Source organism: Podarcis pityusensis, assembly GCF_964106645.2.
Source record: "Podarcis pityusensis genome assembly, chromosome: 4".
NCBI classification, from domain to species: Eukaryota; Metazoa; Chordata; class Lepidosauria; order Squamata; family Lacertidae; genus Podarcis; species Podarcis pityusensis.
The window spans coordinates 6,132,338-6,154,575 of record NC_138027.1 but is presented as its reverse complement, the minus strand read 5'-3'; the positions used below and the strand labels follow the sequence as shown (position 1 = coordinate 6,154,575).

At 45.7% G+C, this 22,238-nt stretch overlaps 3 protein-coding genes and 1 long non-coding RNA gene across 4 annotated transcripts in view; 3 read left to right on the top strand and 1 right to left on the bottom strand.

The window, feature by feature from the left end:
* LOC308475075 (uncharacterized protein) overlaps positions 1 to 22,238 on the top strand; it is a 166,728-nt gene that overhangs the window by 64,661 nt on the left and 79,829 nt on the right. The window lies entirely within an intron of this gene.
* The window catches only part of LOC308475315 (uncharacterized protein), a 141,652-nt gene that overhangs the window by 91,317 nt on the left and 28,097 nt on the right, over positions 1 to 22,238 (top strand). The window lies entirely within an intron of this gene.
* Positions 7,756 to 8,552, bottom strand: LOC308476588. The gene is made up of 2 exons (XR_013985984.1): positions 8,462 to 8,552; positions 7,756 to 7,883 (listed from the first exon to the last, which is right to left on the bottom strand). It is a non-coding gene; the product is annotated as an uncharacterized lncRNA (long non-coding RNA).
* On the top strand, positions 11,467 to 22,142 carry LOC308475172 (uncharacterized protein). The gene is made up of 6 exons (XM_081002152.1): positions 11,467 to 11,563; positions 12,783 to 13,275; positions 13,471 to 13,552; positions 13,836 to 13,918; positions 14,854 to 14,980; positions 20,954 to 22,142. Exons 2-6 carry the CDS (start codon positions 12,874 to 12,876, stop codon positions 22,042 to 22,044), a joined length of 1,785 nt encoding a protein of 594 aa, XP_080858278.1. The 5' UTR covers positions 11,467 to 11,563; positions 12,783 to 12,873; the 3' UTR covers positions 22,045 to 22,142.

Sequence of the window (22,238 nt, the reverse complement as noted above, 5' to 3'; positions counted from 1 at the left end):
TAATAATAAATATGATGGTTAATGACAAACAACACAGGTAATGAACACACCCCCAACTCCCTTCAGTTCTTCTCCATTTGTTCCTGAGGCTCTAATCCCTTTTTGTCTCCATTGCAGATTGGGATGAATCGGAAATTGAGAACAAAGGTGACCATGATAAAATCCCCAGAAAGGAGAAGCCACGTAAAAATTTGGAGTGTGGAGAAAGCTGCAGTCAGAGATCCCATTCCACTTCCCATCAACAAAATCTCAATGAAAAGAAACTCTATCAGTGCATGGAATGTGGAAAGAGCTTCAGTCGGATCTACAGTCTCACTTCCCATCAAAGAACTCATACAGGGGAGAAACCCTATCAGTGTGTGGAATGTGGAAAGAGCTTCACTGATAGCTCCTCTCTCACTTCCCATCGAAGAATTCATACAGGCGAGAAACCCTTTCAGTGTGTAGAATGTGGAAAGAGCTTCAGTCACAGCTCCAGTCTCACTTCCCATCAAAGAATTCATACAGGGGAGAAACCCTATCAGTGTGTAGAATGTGGAAAGAGCTTCAGTCGGAGCTGCAATCTCACTTCCCATCAAAGAACTCATACAGGGGAGAAACCCTATCAGTGTGTGGAATGTGGAAAGAGCTTCAGTCAGAGCTCCCATCTCACTTCCCATCAAATAATTCATACAGGGGAGAAACCCTATCAGTGTGTGGAATGTGGAAAGAGCTTCAGGAAGAGCTCCGAACTCACTTCCCATCAAAGAATTCATACAGGGGAAAAACCCTACCAGTGTGTCGAATGTGGAAAGAGCTTCATTCAGAGCTCCTCTCTCACTTCCCATCAAAGAATTCATACAGGGGAAAAACCCTATCAGTGTGTCGAATGTGGAAAGAGCTTCAGGAAGAGCTCTGATCTCACTTCCCATAAAAGAATTCATACAGGGGAGAAGCCATATCAGTGTGTGGAATGCGGAAACAGCTTCAGTCACAGCCACAGTCTCACTTCCCATCAAAGAATTCATACAGGGGAGAAACCTTATCAGTGTGTGGAATGCGGAAAGAGCTTCAGTCAGATCTCCTCTCTCACTTACCATAAAAGAATTCATACAAGGGAGAAACCCTATCAGTGTGAAGAATGTGGAAAAAGCTTCAGTAACCGCCGCAGTCTCACTTCACATCAAAGAATTCATACAAAGGTTGGAAAAACCGTTATACATATTTAGATGCCAGGCAAATACATGCTTTTTAAACCAGGCCTTTGGCTGATTGACATTTAATGCCCTTTTAAAATGTGGTGTTTTATGTTTTTATTTTTATTTTTTTATGTTGTAACTATCCTGAGACCTGTGGGTGTAGGGAATAGCTGCCAACTTTCTGCACCACCTAGAGTACCCACAGAATTGTGTCTTCTACTGGCAACACACAGAGGAGAACAAATGAAAGACAAACACAAGGGGCAGGAAAAAACCTTTTCCCACTGCTGAACAATGCCACAGGTAGAGGATTTGAAATGCCAGAAGGGGAGCTGCTGGGAAATTGAACTACGGGCTCAAAATATTACAGGCAGAAAGCTGGAGGACTAGCAGGCCCAAGCTGTGCTGCACCCAAGAATGGGGGTGAAGGGAGAAGTAAAGAAACAGTGAAAGTTTTTCTTCCCGACGTTTCCGGTGCGGCTCTGAATTCCACCTGGCCCGGAATTGTCCAGTGGATCCACAGGATGTCTCCAAGGCCGTTTTCTGTGGCAACCAGGTAACAGGAGCTGCCAAGCGTGGGAAGCCTCGCAAAGGTCCCAAGGGAACTGGCAGAGACATGTCGTCACAGCATCATTTGGCTGCTGCTATGGCAACAGGGAAAAACTGCGACCAGGGCCACAGGCTGAGCTGGGTGATTGACAGTGGGGTGTCACCACCTCATGCCATCGCCATCTAGTGGTTTTTTGTGGAACTGCAAGGCTGTGAAAACTGGAAGAAGTGTAACTCTTGCAGATTGTTCCAAGCGCCAACTAACTATGTCTGGGTCTGTTTATTGTTCTTTTTTACAGGCAGAGATTGAGGCCTATGTCGTTCCAGAGATGCAGTGCTGTTTGCTTTCTGTTTCCTCTCTTGTCCATGATGGGTTCAAAGTGTGTTTTGAAAATAATGTGTGTTCCATTTCCAGAGGTGGGCGACAACTGGTCAGTGTTGAGTGCAAAGACAGTGCTAGAAACGCCTATTGCAGGTAAAGGTCCCACTGAGGATGCACAAGCACAGTGTGGTAACGTTCCCATTCATGATGGGTGCCATCATGGCGTTTGGCACCAGAGAATGTCACATATCAACTGGGGGTACGTGAAGATGGTCCCAGGGTGCACTGAGGGGTGCAAGATGAAGGCATGTGACAAATACCTGGAATCAAGGGTGCCTTCAAGAAAGCCAAGGTTCAGACATGCTCTTATCCTAGGTCTGACAGGGTAACCACAAAACCTTTTGAGCTAGTCCATGCAGACCTTTGGGGCCCTATGCCAGTTGCCAGTCTGGGTGGGGCCAAATTTGTGCTATCTGTGGTGGATGATTATTCCAGAAATGGGTGGCTTTTCTCTCTGAAGCACAAGGGAGAGGCCGCTGCTTTGGTGAATAACTGGATAACGGCAGTAGAACTACAGTTCTCACTGCGGGTCAAGAGCTTTCAATCAGTTCGCAGTGGAGAGTTCACCAGGTCTGCGTTGCAGAACTTCTTCTGCCAGAAAGGCATACGCCACAGGTTGACTGTAGCAAATTCTCCTCAGGAGAATGGAGTTGCAGAATGCAGGTAGAGAATGCTGCAGGAGGCAACCGAAGCCATGCTCTTTGACACAGGGTTGCCCCAGCAGTTTTGGGTGGAAGCGTGGAAATCTGCGTCCTTCACTCTGAACCTTTCTTACAGTTCTGTAGTAGGGGACACGCCCTATTTTCTGCTGCATGGCAAGAAGCCCAAGGTGCATTTCTTCTTCTTTTCCTACAATCCCTAACAATAATGCTTCAGGCTTTTTTACAAAAGTTAATTGGAACATTTTCTTCAACTCATTGTATATCATTTCCCAGAATTTTTTAATTTTCTTACAATCCCACCACATATGGTAAAAAGTCCCTTCTTTTTCCTTACATTTCCAACATAGATTTGAGCCGGTTTTATACATTCTTCCTAACTGCACTGGTGATATATACCATCTATACATCATTTTCATGTAATTTTCTGTCAGCGAAGAGCAGTCTTTAAATTTTAAATGAGTTTTCCACAATCTTTCCCAATCTTCAAACATTAAATAATGACCTATATCTTGTGCCCATTTAATCATGACTGATTTCACCTCTTCATCTTTTGTTTCCCATTCTAGCAGAATACTATATGCACCTTTCAGCAACTTCCCTTTCCCTTCTACGACTTCCTTTTGAAATCTAGATGTCGTGTAGCTAAATCCTTTCTTATTGTCTTCTTTGTATATTTCATGTTGTTGCCAATAGCGTAACCAACTGTGAAAGTGGTTTTTATTTCCTCGTAATCTCTTCGTTTCCATTTTCCTTCTTGATCCTTTAACAAGTCAGCATACGTAAGCCACTTTCCTTTCTTTCCAAGTGGTTTGAGCAGTAAAACTTCATGTGGTGAAAGCCACCAAGGGGTCTTCTGTTCTAACAAATCTTTATACAGTGGTACCTCGGGTTACATACGCTTCACATTACACACTCCGCTAACTTCAGGTTAATAATAATAATAATAATAATAATAATAATAATAAATTTTATTTATATCCCGCCCTCCCCAGCCAAAGCCAGGCTCAGGGCGGCTAACAACAAACAAATAATCAAACAATCAAATAATCCAACATTCTAAAACATTTCATTATAAAAATTAATTAAAATCAAATTAATGGCAACCGTTAAGCAAAGTTCTGTGCAGGTTGCCAGAGGAGGGAGTCAGGCTGGGCCCTGACCAAAGGCCTGGTGGAACAACTCTGTCTTGCAGGCCTTGCGGAAAGATGTCAGGTCCTGCAGGGCCCTAGTCTCTTGTGACAGAGTGTTCCACCAGATTGGAGCCGCAGCCGAGAAAGCCCTGGCTCTAGTTGAGGCCAGCCTAACCTCTCTGAGGCCTGGGACCTTCAGGATGTTTTTATTTGCAGACCGTAGGTTCCTCTGTGGGGCATACCAGGAGAGGCGGTCCCGTAGGTACGAGGGTCCTAGGCCGTATAGGGCTTTAAAGGTTAAAACCAGCACCTTAAACCTGATCCTGTACTCCACCGGGAGCCAGTGCAGCTGGTATAGTACCAGATGAATGTGATCTCGCAGCGAAGACCCCATAAGGAGTCTCGCCACAGCATTCTGCACCCGCTGGAGTTTCTGGGTCAGTCTCAAGGGCAGCCCCACGTAGAGCGAGTTACAATAATCCAGTCTGGAGGTGACCGTCGCGTGGATCGCAGTGGCTAGGTCAGGGCGAGAGAGATAAGGGGCCAACTGCTTAGCTTGGCGGAGATGAAAAAATGCCGCCTTTGTTATAGCTGTAATCTGCGCCTCCATAGAGAGGGAGGTATCGAAGATTACACCCAAACTCTTAACGGACGGTGCTGGCACTAATTGCACCCCCGCAAGAGATGGGAGTTGCCCCCCCAATCCCATATCGTCCCGTCCCAGCCAGAGGACCTCTGTCTTCGAAGGATTTAACTTCAACCGGCTTCCACGTAACCATCCAGCCACAGCTTCCAAACATCTGGTCAGTGTGTCTGGGGCCGAGTCAGGATGGCCATCCATCAACAGATAGAGTTGGGTGTCATCGGCATACTGATGGCAACCCAGCCCAAAACTCCGGACAAGCTGGGCGAGGGAGCGCATAAAGATGTTAAAAAGCATCGGGGAGAGTATCGCACCCTGAGGCACTCCACACACCAAGGAGTGGCGGGATGACAATTCCCCCCCAAGCGCCACCTTCTGTCCCCGACCAGAGAGAAACAAGCGCAGCCATTGAAGGACTGTGCCCTGGATCCTCACGTCGGCAAGGCGGTGGTCCAGGAGTTCGTGATCAACCATGTCGGAGGCTGCTGACAGGTGTAGAAGAATCAGCAGCCCCGACCCGCCTCGATCCAGCTGCCTGCGGAGATCATCTGTTAGGGCGACCAGAGCCGTCTCGGTCCCATGACCAGCACGGAAGCCAGACTGGAATGGATCCAGAGCCGATGTTTCATCCAGAAACCTACCAAGCTGTTCAGCAACTGCTCTCTCAATCACCTTACCCAGGAATGGAAGATTCGAAACCGGGCGGTAATTGGATAGATCTAAGGGATCTAATGATGTTTTCTTTAAGAGCGGGCGCACCACTGCCTCCTTCAATTCCCCTGGAAATATCCCGGTGCCAAGGGACAAATTGATGATATCCCCCAGGGGGGCCCGCACCTCATCTGGACACGCTCTAATCAGCCAAGACGGGCACGGGTCGAGAGGACAGGTGGTGGGCTTTCCAGCTCGGAGGAGTCTGTCCACATCGGCTGGGGATATCCGATCAAAGTGGTCCAATACTGGACCCGAGGACAGTCGAGGGGCCTCCAGTTCCTTTATTGTATCCAAATTGGCAGGGAGGTCATGGCGGAGCAACAGGACCTTCTCCGCAAAAAAGCTCACAAATGCCTCACAGCTGTGTGTCAGATTGTTATTTAAATTTGGCTGTCCTTCAAGGGACATTAAAGACCTAATTATACTAAATAATTGCGCCGGGCGAGAGCTAGCGGATGCAATGGAGGCCGAGAAGTAAGACTTCTTAGCGGCCTTCACCGCCATCTCATAGGTTTTCATAAAAACCCTATAAGATGTTCTTGAGGCTCCGTCACGGGCACCCCGCCATACTCGCTCTAGCCGTCTGAGGTCCCGCTTCGTTTTCCGAAGCTCCTCGGTAAACCAGGGAGCCCGGTTTCTGCGGAGTCGCAGAGGGCGCTTAGGTGCGATCTCATCTATGGCTGCCAGGAGGCATGCAGCTTCATAATATAATGAAAGATCTGTGAGGGCAAAACCACCTCTGTCTTTTATGTCTGTAAGTATCTTGTGTTTTATCCTTGGCCTTTTGCCCCACCCCTCTTCCCCGATAAACTTGGAAATTTCTTTCTGCCACTTTTTGAAACATTCATCTTTCACAATTACTGGGACTGATTGAAAGAGGAATAGCATTTTTGGCAGAACATTCATTTTAACCACTTAAATTGATCTAATCTAAATACTGGCCTATGCAATAGCCTGATCTATTTGAAAGCTTAAAATGCATGAAAATCCTCCATTAGGGTGTAGGCAATAAAACACTATACATTGAACAGAAAAGCAATTATACACAAAAATTGGGTCCCCCCTTTGTGGAAATAACATACTGTCAGACACATGTTAGCATTCCTACATAATATCACACAATACACCACATACTAATTAAATATCAGTTGCCTATCTTGAGGCAATTGTGATCTTTTACATATCTTTTCAATCCTGGGGCACAGTCTTGAGGTTTAAAAGGTGAGAGAATGTGCTTGCAATTCAACTTTCCTCCCTTTGTCATCCCCCCCTTGTCAGTCTATATCCTTTGGAAATAGAGAGCTGTGGCCACTCTGGTGTCTTTTGTTATTGTTGTTGTTGTTGCAGGTAATAAATAGTCTTGTGGTGACGAGGTCTGCGTTGACATCTGTAGAAGGGATATCCTGTAAGCGGGGGGGGGGGGGGGCAGGACTTTTGGGACTTAAAGACACAGTTATAAAGGGAAGAGGTAAAAGCCAAAAAGGGGAGAATCTCCTTGAGTTTTCTTGGGAAGCTGCAAGCATTTTATTCAGTTCACTATTATTATCTTAGAGAGTTAAGCATTTTATTCATTTCAATATTATGATCACATTTCCATATACCGGTATTTACTACTGTTATTATATGCTAAAAATACAAAAAAAGTAAAAATATAAAAAGAAAACAAAAGTAAGAAAGACAGATTACCAGTTAAACATTTTTTCCCAGATAAAAAATAAATGGACAAAGATAGCAGATTTTTTAAAAAGTTATTAAATATTGAATAATACAAAGATATTATCAAAACCACACAGATTGTTACTGGACTGGAACCTTAAGGACTAGGAGGTGAAGGAGGTGATGGTGAAATGGGCACATGATTGTGGCTATCCAATCAAGATGAAAAATGGGGGAAATTATGAAAAAAGACTTAAAATTCCCCACATGCTATCAGATTTTTAGATGGTACCTGGCCCCATCCAAATCAGTCAAAATAAATAAATATCAGCAATAAGTGTTGGAGATGCAGACAAAATGAAAGAAACCTTATTCCACAAGTGATGGACATGTCTCAAAGGGAAAATAAAGTAAAATAAAGTAAAATAAAATAAATGCTATTTATTTTAAAGAAAACCAAAGCTTTCCTATTTGATATTCTAACAATAAGCATACCAAATGAAAATAAAAGAGTGTTTCTTTACACGACAACAGCGGCTAGTATGTTAATAGCAAAATACTGGAAAATGAGTTAATATCAACAAAAGATGAGTGGCGATTAAAGTTGTGCTAGTACCTTGAAATGGCCACAATGCCAGAACTTCCAAGAGACTGAGATCTACTCCCAGTAATAAAAATCCTGCCAGTGATCTACCCATTGTCTTTGCCCAGAGTTCTTGAGCTTTTCTCAGGGAGCAGTGACCAGAGTGGTGGATCGACCACTAGATCATTTAACAAATTAAAATTATATAAACAATCGTGCTATAAAAGTACATGCTATATATGAAGTATCAAGATAATAGAACTTTTAACACAGTGGTTTCTTCCGTGAACAACAAGTCTTACAATGTATATAGACAGGCGCAGCATTGATTTTAGCTACAGGTGACAGAAATCTGCAGCTGTAAGGTTTTCTTCTTAAAGTGACCCCTTTAAAACAACAAATGTAAAACAAAGTTTATCCATACACTGGTTTGTTAATTTGTCAAAATATGTTGAATTATGACATTATATTCATTTATATTACTTAGAATATGTACAACGGATGGAGCCCATGAGAGAGAAACAAGACATTATTCCAGAAATCCTTGTCAACACTGTGGAAATGTAGTAGGCTCCAATTTGGACTTTATGAACGTATGTGGAACAGAAACTAGCAGACATTTGGTCTTTATGAATGAACTTTTTTTGGGACTTCTGTCTATATTATTGCACTTTATGTGTTGTTTATGTGCAAGATAAACCTTTGATATTGTGATCAGAATATATAGAAGAGTATTGTTTATGTGAATGCACAGCCGGATACGTCTTGTGTGTTTGTACATTCAAGGAACAGCGTTCCTGACCCAGATTTTCACAGGAAGTCCCTCAGATGATTCCCCTTTCAAACAGGATACGTGAACCTAGGCCAGTAGGGTCCTCCTCTCTGGCAGACGGAGAACCTCTTCCTCAAATCCCCTCCCTCCCCCACTTCCCCATGGGGGTCCCCCACACCACCCATCACTCACCAGGATGGCTTTGGCCATCTCCTGCTTGGAGCACTTCAGGGTTCGGAGCCCCCTGAGCTGAGCTGCCTGGCAGTTGTGAATCACCTCCAGCTGATCTTCCTCCAGCAGCTGAAAGGCAAAAGTCAGTTCCTCATGAAGGGAGGGCTTCTCCACAGAAGTGCAGATTGGGGGGCAAGGAGGGCAGGTCTGAGTCCCTGCTCTGGTTCTCTCCAATACTCACCCCTGAGGGAGGGATGTGCAGCTGCAGCACATCTGCAAAGAGAAGGACATGGGGACAGGTGAGTCCGTCCCTGAGCACCTGGCAAGGCTATTCCAAGAGTTTTCTCCTGGATTCCAAGCCCTACTGCAGGGGAGGAGGGACTCCCCAGGCCTTGGGGGCACATCCTGGCCTCCTTCAACCAGAATATCGCTCCCCAGGCCAGGGGTAGGAAAGCTAAGGCCTAGGGGCCGGATGCGGCCCAATCATCTTCTCAATCCGGCCCGCGGATAATTCGGGAATCAGGATGCTTTTATATGAGTAGAATTTATCCTTTTATTTAAAATGCCTCTCTGGGTTATTTGTGGGGCATAGGAATTCGTTTATCCTCCCCAAAAAATATACCGTATTTTGCGCCCTATAGGACGCACTGGCCCATAGGACGCACCTAGTTTTCAGGGGGGGAAATCAGGGGGGGGAAAATGATTTCCCCCCCGCAGCTCTGGGAGCAGCAGACAGGCTGCACGCAGCCTGTGCGCTACTCCAAGACCACCTTCCTGCTTTTGCGGGAGGTGGTGGAATTCCCCCACCTCCCTCAAAAGCCCACAGGAGCCGCGCGCGACTCCTGCGGGCTTTTCGACCAGGAGGGAGAAGGGACTGAAATGGCCAGTCAGTCCCTTCTCCCTCCTTGGGGAAAAGCCCCCAAGAGCGGCGCGCTCTTTAAAGGCTGCGCGGCTCCGGGCTTTTCTACGAGGTGGGGGAATTCCCCCACCTCCTGGAAAAGCCAGCAAAGCCGCGCAGCCCCTTTAAAGAGCGCACGGCTTTTGCCTGTTTTTACGGGAGGTGGGGGAATTCCCCCATCTGCCACAAAAGCCCACAGGAGCGAGAAGGGACCGACTCCGCCAGTCAGTCCCTTCTCCCTCCTTGGGGCAAAGCCTGCTTTACCCCACCGCCAGCCTCCAAGCCGGGTTGGAGAGTAGCAGGAAGGCGTCGCGCGCCTTCCCGCTGCCCCCCATCCTCTGGGGCTGGCGATGGGGGAAGCGCTGCTTTCCCCCACCGCCAGCCTCCAAGCCGGGTTGGAGAGTAGCGGGAAGGCGTCGTGCACCTTCCCGCTGCCCCCCATCCTCTGGGGCTGGCGATGGGGGAAGCACTGCTTTCCCCCACCGCCAGCCTCAAAGAGCAGACTCTCCTGGCTTCAGCAGAAGCAATGCGAAGCCTCTGGAGCGCAGGCTTCGGAGGCTTCGCGTTGCTATCGCTGAAGCCAAGGAGCCTGCATTCGCCCCATAAGACGCACACACATTTCCCCTTCATTTTTGGAGGGGGAAAAGTGCATCTTATAGGGCGAAAAATACGGTAGTCTGGCCCCCTACATGGTCTGAGGGACAGTGGACCGGCCCACGGCTGAAAAAAGTTGCTGACCCCTGCCCCAAGCTAACAAGATGGTCAATATCCAGTTCCACTCCACCCTTTTAAAATTTAAATATCAAAACAGATCCCAGCTTTCAGAGCATGTAAACCACATGAGTGGAAAGACCGCACAAAAATAGGACTATACTTCCTTCTCCCACCTTTAAAGTAAACCTCTATGTAACGAAACCAAATCAACCCAAGTCTGCCTTCCTCAGCCAACCTCAATTTCGCTCTTCAAGCCATAAGACAACACTTCCCCATCCCTGGGCGAAACCCGCTGGCCTTTCATTGGTAGCGTTTACCTCAGTGTGACGCAAGGACTGAGTGGATGGTGAGATGCTTTCAGCCTCAGACACTTGGTGGGTTCTGAAATGGCCGTGCAGGCCAGATTCACGACCCTGGGGAGCTGGATTCGGCCCACGGGACATAGTTTGAGGACCCCTGGCCTACACTGACTGGCAGCAGCTCCCCAGAGTTTCAGGCAGGGATTTCGTCCAGCCCTTGCAGGAGATGTCAGGGGTTGACCCTGGGACATTCTGCATGCCAAGCAGATGCTCTAGGGCTCCCCATATTCCCCTAGCCTTTCAATGTTATGCTGTTAGCAATCCTGGAGTTTCCACCTGCCTCTTTCGAAAGGAGAAATCTCACCTGATCAAGCTAATAAACAAAACAAACAAATAATACCCCGCCCGTCAGGTTTCCCCAGCCACTCTGGGCAGCTTCCAACAAAATATTAAAATACAATAGTCCATCAAATATTAAACATAAAAATAACAACAATCCATTTTCAGTCAATTGAATTAGCAATTAAGCATTTCTGGAAAGGGAAATGGCATACTTTGTATATTAGTATAAAAAGCATGCATAAGAAAATATTACTCATTTATGATGAGAATTGGATTTATTTATTTTGAAATTCACTTGGTTCCTCCTTGGCAGCCAGTGCGATTGTTTCAGCAGGGCTAGAACTCAGGACCCCTGCCTTGAGGGACATCTAAGAGCAGTTGGGCAGGGGAAAGGTCTCCCTTGGGAGGTGGTGGACTCTCCTTCCGTGGAGGTTTCTGAGCAGATCGGAGGGCCATCTGCCATGGATGCTTTAGCTGAGATTCCTGCATTGTTGGGGGTTGGACTAGATGACCCTAGGATCCCCTCCTATCTCTCCACTCCTGAATTCCTGGAGGAGCTTCCTTGCCTCCTGCAAAGCCCTTTTCCCTGCAAGCTCTTCCTCTGGTTTCTGGCCAAGGGAGGGAGATGCTCAGAGTCCAGCCAAGAGCCTCACCCCCAAAAGGATATCTGAGGTTCTGCCAAGCGAGAGAGGGCTGAGCTGGAGGGACTCGGCTTGGCAAGGGTTAAAGGGAAGTGAGCTGCCTTCCTAGAGAGGCCAGGAAGCAAGAGGGGGCCAGGTCCTCCAGAGCCAAGGCCCCTCCCTCCCCAGTCCTTTCCTGCTTTGGGGTCTCTCCTGCCAGGGCTGCCTCGCTGTCCCCTCCTGGGATCTGGTGAGTCTCCTCTCTCTCCCCCCAGAGGGTGCAGTGGGGAGACGGGGGGGGGGGGTCCCAGGGCTGCAGTAGGGGAGGATGCCTGGGGGGCCTGATCCGGGAGGGGCCAGGTCTGCCACGCTCTCCTTCCTGGAGATCACAGGATCCCAAACTCATTTGGCCCTCCGCCCCCCCTTTCTGAAAAAATCTCCCTTTTTAAAACAAAGGAGTCCCTAGTACTTTAACTCTGTGTGACATCGCTCAGCCTCATTGCGCAACAGAGGAAACATGTGCAAATGGTTTTCCAAAGCTGGAGGAGGAGGTGGACTAGTCCCCCCCCTTCCAAAAAAAAAAGAACAACGGGGAGGAAGGAAGTTAAAGTGGGGAAGAAAGGCCAGGAACAAAAAGAGGGATCCCAGCCCCTAGTCTGGCTGCTGCATTGCAAACCAGTTTCCCAGTCGTCTCCCACGGCAGCTCCACATTGAGGCCACTGCAGCAATCCTCTCGCACCCAGAGCATGGCATCCCAGGACCACATCCTCTCTGTCCCAAAGGGATTGTTGCTGGCAAAGCAGCCGGAAATGGGCGCTGCTACTCACCGAGCCTCCAGGGACCTTGGCATGAATGGCTGTGCGTGTGTTAAGCTATCTAGCAGAATAATAATAATAATAATAATAATAATAATAATAGAAAATTACCCACCTAAATTTCAAGGGAGATGTTTTTGGCCCTGCCCACTTGGCCCTTAGGGGGTTGGTCAGATACATACCTGGCCCTCAGAGCAAAGAAAAAGGGACCCCACCCCAGGAGTTTGTCTGGAGAGTGGCAGAGAGTACAAGTGCAAGAAAAGGAGAAAGAAGCAGGGGACTGAGGGTGGGGAGGAACTTCTGAGGACCCCCGGGTGGGGACCCCAATAGAGGAAAGCATCCATTTTCACAAGATATAAATTACTCCCTTGTCAGTCGGTTCTGACTTCATGCATTGACTGGAAGGCAGCAGAAACCAGGTTGATTAATCTCCCAGAAATTCCTTCAGTTGCCTCCACATTTTGCATTGCTAGAAGGCTAGAGACTTATTTCTTCTCCTCTTCCTGCTCTTTCTTTTCAAAAAGATAGCTCATGGTCTGGGATGCGCTGCAGTCCAGCCCTGGTTCCCAGCAAGACTCATCCATGCTTGCTCAGGGAACCATTTCCCCCCCTGTCCTACAAATTCTGTAACAGAACAATGTATTTGCTTTGCAGGATTTGCTAGAGCCTCTCATTAAGACGGACAGAACTTGTCAGAAGACCAAAGGGTTCCTTCCGATCTCTCAGAGGCTTCCTGAGAGCACAGATGGATGAGCGAAACTCAGCTGGCCCTGGAACAGAAAGAGGCCATGCCAGCCAAACTGGGAGCAGTGGGGGATTCTGGGAAAACCCAGTGCAGAAGATCCTGGGTGAGGAGGGCACTCTCCGCTCAGAGGTGCAGAGTCAGCAGTTGAGGCAGTTCTGCTGCCAGGAGGCCAAAGGACCCCGAGAGGTTTGCAGCCGACTCTACCACCTTGACCATCAGTGGCTGAAGCCAGAAAGGCACACGAAAGCTGAGATGCTGGACCTGATGATCTTGGAGCAGTTCCTGGCTGTCCTTCCCCCGGAGATGGAGAGCTGGGTGAGGGAATGCGGAGCGGAGACCAGTTCCCAGGCGGTGGCCCTGGCCGAAGGTTTCCTCCTGAGTCAGGCAGAGGAGAGAAAGCAGGTGAGAGAGACTTTCCTCTGGATACGCCCAAGGGGCTCCAAACATGACAGAGAACATCCCATAATGCTCTGCTGATGGCCCATCCTTTTTCTGGGAAAGCATCCATGGAATGAGATCTTGCACCCTTCAAGTCTTTGTCATTCTCTTTCTAATATTTCTCACCATTCTCTGTTTTGAATCCTTGTTTATTTTCAGGGAAAGGATCTCTTTGCAGAAATGGACCTGGTTTCCTGTGAGGCAGAGAGGCCTCCATTGGACACCAGAGAGAGGCCACTGGGTAAGAGAAAGGTGGTTTTCCCCCATCTGGTCTCATTCTGTTGGTTTTCCAACTCATCTGAGGGTTCTTTACATCTTGTTTTGTGGGGAGACAGTTGGGAACAAGGGTCAATAGGAGGGGAGATGTATTTTTTCACAACAAACGTATGAAATGGGCACAAACGTCCAAATGCTCTCAGCAGGTAAGGCTTTCTCAAAGGCCCATCTGTAGTTAGAGATGCCCTGTTTCACCTGTGAGAGAAGCCGGCACTCCTGGCGTCCTGTTTACCTTTTTTCTCTTGCAGGTGACAGAAGGATGCCAGCAAGACCTCCTGATCCGTCTTTTCATGGGGGCAGAAGGGAAGCAGTGGCTGTGGAACCAGATCAGGTCAGGGGAAGCTGCCTTGTGGGGACAGAGGCTGAGGGATGGAGCAATGTCATGGACTAGTTGGGCACAGAGGAATGGTGGCAGGATGCAACTGGGGAACCAGGAAGGAAGATGGCTGAGAGCCCAAGAAGTAGAGGTGAAGAAGGATGGGTGGTCGGGGGGAAGAGGGAGAAGCCTGGGAAGAGGAGGTGTCAGACGCTGAAGGGATTACAGGGCTTAGTGAGCTGGGAGACTCTGTGGCAGAATGCAGTGCAGAATCAGAGGCAGAAGAGGAAGGAGGCGAGTGAGAGAGGAAGGCCGAGAGGCAGAGGTGAGTCAGGATAAGTTAGAGCCACCGGTGGCTCCCTCTCCTTTTGCCAGAAGCCACTTTCCCTGCTTGTCTCTCAGAGCCAGGAGACCTGTGCATTGCAGAAATCTCTGCTAGATAATCCAAGACAGATGGCCGTTCAAAATAGGCTTATTTTATTTCTAGATTGATCACTGAATGCTAAAATTGGTTTCTAAGGGGTGGACAAATTAGAACAAATAGTGGCCTGGATTCACCTAACCAGCCCCATCTACTGCAAAATGGGGCTTGCCCCCCATTCCGCCCCCCTCCATGCCCCCATGACCCCCTTGGATTTAACTGTAGGGCATTGGGAGGGAACTCCCCAGAACAGCTCACGAGGAGAGGAGAAAGTGGATCCTTCCATCAGGCAAACTGGAATGCTTGCGTAGGCAGAATGACCTGAAAAACACAGTATGGAGTACCACCTATTTGCACAAAGATGAACACCCATAATTAAAACGCAGAATAAAATAAGCATCCATATTTATAATGTGCAGCAAAGCAATCCTATTGAAACAACACCACAATTAACAGGAAGAACACAACAGGGCATTGTGTAGCAGATCATATTTCTGTCTCAGAGGAGAACATTTCCTGTTTCTTTTAGGGTCCAGTGTGCTTTGAAGATGTCGTTGTTCGTTTCATGGAGGAGGAGTGGGCGTTGCTGGATCCTGAGCAGAGAGCTCTGCATAAGGACGTCATGGAGGAGAATCGTGGGATCGTGGCCTCTCTCGGTAAGGCTCCCTGAGGGATCGTCATATCTGACTGGAAATTCAAAAAATACCTCAATGTGACCAACCTCATATATTTTCACAGAGCTCAACAGCACCCCCTCTAACACCTGGGAACCTAACACCCCCACAATAAAGAGTAAATTACAGTTTTTTCTTTGAACAATCTTCCTCAAATTATTCCTTTTTCTATCATGATTGTGTTAGGATATTGATGTTCCTTTCCACCTAAACTGATGTGTGGAGCTATCGTCTGTCCCATTTCTGTTTACATTTCTGTTTACATGGGAACTTCCGTTTGTGTATAGCTTTTGCCTCATGCTTCCTGCTCTTAGACATGAAGGAGATCAGACATGTTTTTCTTTGTCTTGATCTATGCTGAATATACTGCTTGTAAATATGCTTTACATATGCCTCTGTCCACCCTTCTTTTTTTAAAAAAAACACACATTTTATTAGTTTTTACAATATCAACGACAAACAAAAATATAAAACAAACAAAACATAACAAACATAAATCATAACCTTATTGAAAACAACAGTTATTTACTTTGTAAAACGACTTCCTCGTTTCCCCTTAGTTGAATTTCATTGCATATCCTTATAACGGTTTTCCAAATCCCAATTTTAATACCCTTTAAATTAAACATTAACATCTTTAAATCTTCTCCTTCTTGTATTAAACATATTATTTTATCAGTTAACATAAATACAATCCTAAGCCCATTAAGTATCTGGACGCTATTTCCAGTTATTTTAGCTTAACAAATTTAGCTAAATAATCATTAAATTTCTTCCATTCTTCGTGGTGAGTTCCTCCTCCTTCTGGTCGCGGACTCTTCCAGTTAGATCGGCTAGCTCCATAAAATCCATCATCTTCATCTGCCATTCTTCTACTGTTGGTAATTCTTGAGTTTTCCCCTTTTAACTAACAAAATACGAGCCGCAGTTGTTGCATACAAAAACAGATTAACATATTTCTTGGGCAATTCCGAACCTGTTATTCCAAGAAGAAAGGCCTCTGGTTTCTTTATAAATGTATATTTCAACATTTTTTTCAATTCGTTATAAATCTTTTCCCAGAAGTCTTTCACCTTGGAGCAGGTCCACCACATATGAAAGAATGTTCCTTCCTTTTCTTTACATTTCCAAATTGTATTATCACAATTATGATACAGTGGTGGCTCGCAAGACGAAATTAATCCGTTCCGCGAGTGTCTTCGTCTAGCGGTTTTTTCGTCTTGCGAAGCAACCCTATTAGCGGCTTAGCGGATTAGCGCTATTAGCGGTTTAGCGGCTATTAAAGGCTTAGTGGCTTAGCTGCTAAAAGGCTATTAGCGGCCTAGCGGCTTAGAAAAAGGGGGGGGAGTGAAAAAAAAATCTCAAGACTCGCAGACATTTTCGTCTTGCGAAGCAAGCCCATAGGGAAATTCGTCCTGTGAAGCAACTCAAAAACGGAAAACCCTTTCATCTAGCGGGTTTTCCGTCTTGCAAGGCATTCGTCTTGCGGGGCACCACTGTACATCTTTGCTAATTTTACAGGAGTTAAATACCATCTACACATCATTTTCATAATATTTTCCTTTAACAAAGTACATGCGGTGAACTTAACCCCTTTCTTCCATAATCTTTCCCAGTCCTCAAACATTATGTTATGTCCTAAATCTCTTGCCCAATCTATCATCACCGATTTAACTTGTTCATCTTTCGTATGCCACTCCAGGAAAAGCTTGTACATTTTAGATAAGTTTTTACCTTCAGTATCTAACAACTCCATCTCCAGCTTAGATTTTTCCAAGGCAAAACCATTTTTCTTATCCAGTTTATACAATTCGTTAATCTGGTGGTAATGTAGCCAATTTTGCTTATCTTTAATTTGCTCAAATGGTCCTAATTTATAACCTTCCTCTTCCTCTATTAATAAATCATAATATCTCAACCATTTGGTATCCATATTTAATTTTTTCTGGGCTTTTGCCTCCATTGGTGAAAGCCATCTGGGCGTCTTTCTTTCTAAAAGGTCTTTGTATTTTATCCAAACATTATACAACGATTTCCGAATTATATGATTTTTAAATGCTTTATGGGCTTTTACTTTATCATACCACAAATATGCATGCCAACCAAACACATTATCAAATCCCTCCAAATCTAGTAAATCTGTATCTTCTAAATTCATCCATTCTTTAATCCAACAAAGTGTGGCAGCTTCAAAATAGATTGTTAAGTCTGACAGAGAGAATCCCCCTCTTTCTTTGGAATCCGTAAGTAATTTGTATTTCATTCTGGGTTTCCTCCCCTGCCACCCTTCTGTCGCAGAGTTCATTACTCTGCTGATTAGAGGGTGCTCCAGCTTCTGAAGAGTTCTGAAGCTGCAGGTCGCTGTTTGATGCTGTTCCGCGGACCGGAGTTTGCCCGGTTACCGGCCGGTGGGCTGGAGCCAGCTGGGAGCCTGCCAAATGCCCCCGTTTCCCTTGGACGCATCCCAAGAGATTGGGCTGGTCTGAACTTCCCAGGCCATCTTCACTGTCAGCTTCAGAATTGTTAGGAAAGCTAAGTAGCTTCCGGTTTTTGTTTTTGCTCCTGTCAGTCTTGGGTTGACCAAAGAGACGACTGGCAGCGAAGCTCAGGTGCTGCCAGCCAGAGAAGAAGCAGGCCTAGGGAGAGGAGAGTTAGCAGCGGAAGGCAGAGAGGAGGGGGAGAGCAACTGTCATCTGAGCTCTGAACAAGGGGGAGAAGAAAAAGAGAGGCAGAGTGACAGACAGCTGTGTGAGAGCTACAGGAGTGAGTCAGACGCTGGAATGCAGGAAGCATTCTCTGCCAAATTTAAAGATCCTGGAAGAGAAGGTGGGGGCTTCCGTGCTGGGGAAGGGGGAGGAGCTCAGTCTGGGCAACTCCATCTTGTGGGGAGGATGATGAGTAGAAGAGCTCCGTCCAAGTTTGTTGTTTTAGCAATAAATCTGAAATTATTAACAGAGTCGTCTCACGTTTGTGGGAGAGACCAAGCCATAACAAGGACTGACATGGAGATGGAGGGGATGCCATGACTGGGCCAAGCAAAATCCATCCCAGAGAAGAGCTAGGCTTATTGAATCTCAGGTAGCAGTAGCAGTGATGAGGATGAGGATGATACAGTGGTACCTCGGTTTACAAACTTAATTTTTTCCAGAACAGGTACCACTGTAGTAATAATAATATTTTTTTGTAATGGCTTGGCTCTCCCACAGAAGCGAGACACCGGCAGTAATTATCTCAGGTTTATTGCTCATACACATAAATCACTCCGGAGCTCCTTCACTCCGTGTCTGACTTCAAGTTTGCAGTTGCCAAGTCTAAACTCCGCCCCTTCCTCTTCTTCCAAGAGGGGAATAAACCCTTTTGCTCCCGCTCTTTCCCCCTCCTCTCACTGACCTTTTTGCGCCTTCGAGTTTTTGGGCTAGCTATTCCTGGCCTTTCCCCTTCTGTCTCTGAGCTAAGATTGGTATTTTGTGGATCTTTGTTATCTGCTGCCTTCTCTCTGTTCTCTGAAGCTCTGCCACTCGGCTGCCCCTCCTCCCTCTCACATTCCGGCTCACATTCCAGTGTCCTTATCTCTTTTTGCCTGCTTTCATACATTCCAGCCTCTGTCAGCTCCGGAACAAAGCTGTCATTTTTATTTCTACCCTGCCCATCTGGCTGGGTTGCCCCAGCCACTCTGGGCGGCTTCCAACACATATATGAACATGAAACATAAATAATAATATTCTGATCCCATATAAAAAGAACATTAACTTAAAATGAACAACTTACACTGGTGGCCAAAATTGTGGAAACCTTTTGTGAAAAGTGTATTTCTGAGGTTTGATGGCTCATAACACCACTTTTGTGTGGAGTAATACCATAAAATTATATAGCAATGGAAAGATAATTTAATGAAGAATGTAGTGTAATCACTTTTATGAAGGAGTATTTGTTGGAACAATAGTCATAAAGAAAAAACGTGAAACCTTTGGTAACCATTGGTAACCTTTAGCTTTAATTACGGCCTTACAACGCCTTCCCATGAAGTGAACCAAATTTTTAGTTCTGTAAGAATGTGAAACCAAGATTGAATTATTGCCTCTGTTAATTGGGCTTTATTGCTGGGTTGCTTCTAACAAAGAAGTTTCTTTAGTTGGCTCCATAGATTTCTGATTGGGTTAATGTTTGGGCTATTCCCAGGCCATTCCGGCAGTGGAATAGGATTATCTTGAAAGCACCGTTTGCACACAGCAGCAACAGGACATGGAGCTGAGTCCTGTTGAAATAGAAAATAAATATATAAATATTTATATATATATATATAAATGCTTCTGCATCTGAGTAAAGATCACCTGCGGAAGTCTTCAGTTTGGGCTAAAGTATTTCCTTTATGTATTTGGGGGCATTTACATTCCCATTAATGACGAAAATTCTGCCCACACCTTTTGCTGCCATACCACCCCAGATCATCACACTATCTGGGTGTTTCACGGTCGGTGTAATGCAAGTAGCCTGTAAATCTTCTCTGATTCTTCCCCTTGTGTATTTCATGGTGTCACTACCAAGCAAGGAGATTTGGGTCTCATCCCTCCAAAAACACTGTCCCATTGTTCCGCTGTCCAGTTAACATGGGTTTAATCTTTTCAACCTTTGCTTGAGAGATTTTCTTTAGTCGTTTAGTCGTGTACGACTCTTCGTGACCCCATGGACCAGAGCACGCCAGGCCCTCCTGTCTTCCACTGCCTCCCGCAGTTTGGTCAAACTCATGCTTTAGAGATAACAATGGCTTTTTCCTTAGAATTCTAACATTTAGACAAGTCCTTACACTCAACTTCACATTACATCTCACCATGTGATCTTGTATACACCAAGATGATTTTCTTCTGTCAGGTTGGGACAGTCTCTCCATTCTTTGATCTTCATTTGCCTTTGTGCATGTTTTCCTGCCTTTACCAGTCTGATTTTGTAGTGGCCAAGTCTCCTTATACCTCTTTAATAATATAGAAATGCCAGCTTTGGTTAAGTTTTTCCCAATCTTTCATCTAATCTATTCATAACTGTAGCCTTGTTCACTTAATAGTACAATTTTACATCGCTTTCTGGGTGACCAGTCTGTTGGGATACTGCCAAGGAGACGTGGCCATCAGGCAGCCTCCACGTCGTCTCCGGACAATCTCCCGGTCTCCCATAGGACAGCATCAGTCAATTAGCGACACGAGCCTCAGACACAGTCCAAGACTTGTGCACACCCTTGTGCATGGCAGAGTTTCTACAACAGAAGATGCTGACAGGAGAGCATATTTACAGCTTTATTCAATGTAGATCAGAACAAAAGAAAAACATGACTGCTTGCCTCCGTGTCCAGGAAAACAGCCAGAACAAAAGCTATATACAAAACGGAAACTCTCAGTGATCAGGAAGTTAACAGGCATGTGACACACAACAATAATGCCTGACTCTTTTAAGGTGGAACAGAACTATATCCTAATTGTTTGTGCCGTTTCTATAATTTTATTATGTTTTACAACCTCACTAAATGAAAGAACAAAAAAACCCCCAACCAACTTGATAGCAATCACATAGCACACTGACAACAGTCAACCTAAGCAAGTTGTGCTTCCTTGTTCTGGTTATTTGGCTATAACGTTTGATAGAATATGGGTAATTGAACAACCTTTGTTGAATTGCAGTCTTCATTAAATTATCTTTCCATTGATATATTATTTTATGATATTACTCCAAAAGAAATGGTGTTATGAGCCATCAAACCTCTGAAATACACTTTTTTCCAAAAGTCTTCCACAATTTTGACCACTACTGTATATCAAACAAACCAAGATTCAACAACTCATCAGAATATAATAATAAATATGATGGTTAATGACAAACAACACAGGTAATGAACACACCCCCAACTCCCTTCAGTTCTTCTCCATTTGTTCCTGAGGCTCTAATCCCTTTTTGTCTCCATTGCAGATTGGGATGAATCGGAAATTGAGAACAAAGGTGACCATGATAAAATCCCCAGAGAGGAGAAGCCACGTAAAAATTTGGAGTGTGGAGAAAGCTGCAGTCAGAGATCCCATTCCACTTCCCATCAACAAAATCTCAATGAAAAGAAACTCTATCAGTGCATGGAATGTGGAAAGAGCTTCAGTCGGATCTACAGTCTCACTTCCCATCAAAGAACTCATACAGGGGAGAAACCCTATCAGTGTGTGGAATGTGGAAAGAGCTTCACTGATAGCTCCTCTCTCACTTCCCATCGAAGAATTCATACAGGCGAGAAACCCTTTCAGTGTGTAGAATGTGGAAAGAGCTTCAGTCACAGCTCCAGTCTCACTTCCCATCAAAGAATTCATACAGGGGAGAAACCCTATCAGTGTGTAGAATGTGGAAAGAGCTTCAGTCGGAGCTGCAATCTCACTTCCCATCAAAGAACTCATACAGGGGAGAAACCCTATCAGTGTGTGGAATGTGGAAAGAGCTTCAGTCAGAGCTCCCATCTCACTTCCCATCAAATAATTCATACAGGGGAGAAACCCTATCAGTGTGTGGAATGTGGAAAGAGCTTCAGGAAGAGCTCCGAACTCACTTCCCATCAAAGAATTCATACAGGGGAAAAACCCTACCAGTGTGTCGAATGTGGAAAGAGCTTCATTCAGAGCTCCTCTCTCACTTCCCATCAAAGAATTCATACAGGGGAAAAACCCTATCAGTGTGTCGAATGTGGAAAGAGCTTCAGGAAGAGCTCTGATCTCACTTCCCATAAAAGAATTCATACAGGGGAGAAACCATATCAGTGTGTGGAATGCGGAAACAGCTTCAGTCACAGCCACAGTCTCACTTCCCATCAAAGAATTCATACAGGGGAGAAACCTTATCAGTGTGTGGAATGCGGAAAGAGCTTCAGTCAGATCTCCTCTCTCACTTACCATAAAAGAATTCATACAAGGGAGAAACCCTATCAGTGTGAAGAATGTGGAAAAAGCTTCAGTAACCGCCACAGTCTCACTTCACATCAAAGAATTCATACAAAGGTTGGAAAAACCATTATACATATTTAGATGCCAGGCAAATACATGCTTTTTAAACCAGGCCTTTGGCTGATTGACATTTAATGCCCTTTTAAAATGTGGTGTTTTATGTTTTTATTTTTATTTTTTTATGTTGTAACTGTTCTGAGACCTGTGGGTGTAGGGAATATCTGCCAACTTTCTGCACCACCTAGAGTACCCACAGAATTGTGGCTTCTACTGGC

What these genes read in the sequence shown, in the direction of transcription:
- LOC308475172 (XM_081002152.1), top strand. Translation starts at nt 12,874, where the DNA reads ATGGATGAGCGAAACTCAGCTGGCCCTGGAACAGAAAGAGGCCATGCC. An exon ending in AGGCAGAGGAGAGAAAGCAG is followed by an intron (nt 13,276 to 13,470) that starts GTGAGAGAGACT and finishes GTTTATTTTCAG; the next exon opens with GGAAAGGATCTCTTTGCAGA. An exon ending in CACCAGAGAGAGGCCACTGG is followed by an intron (nt 13,553 to 13,835) that starts GTAAGAGAAAGG and finishes TTTCTCTTGCAG; the next exon opens with GTGACAGAAGGATGCCAGCA.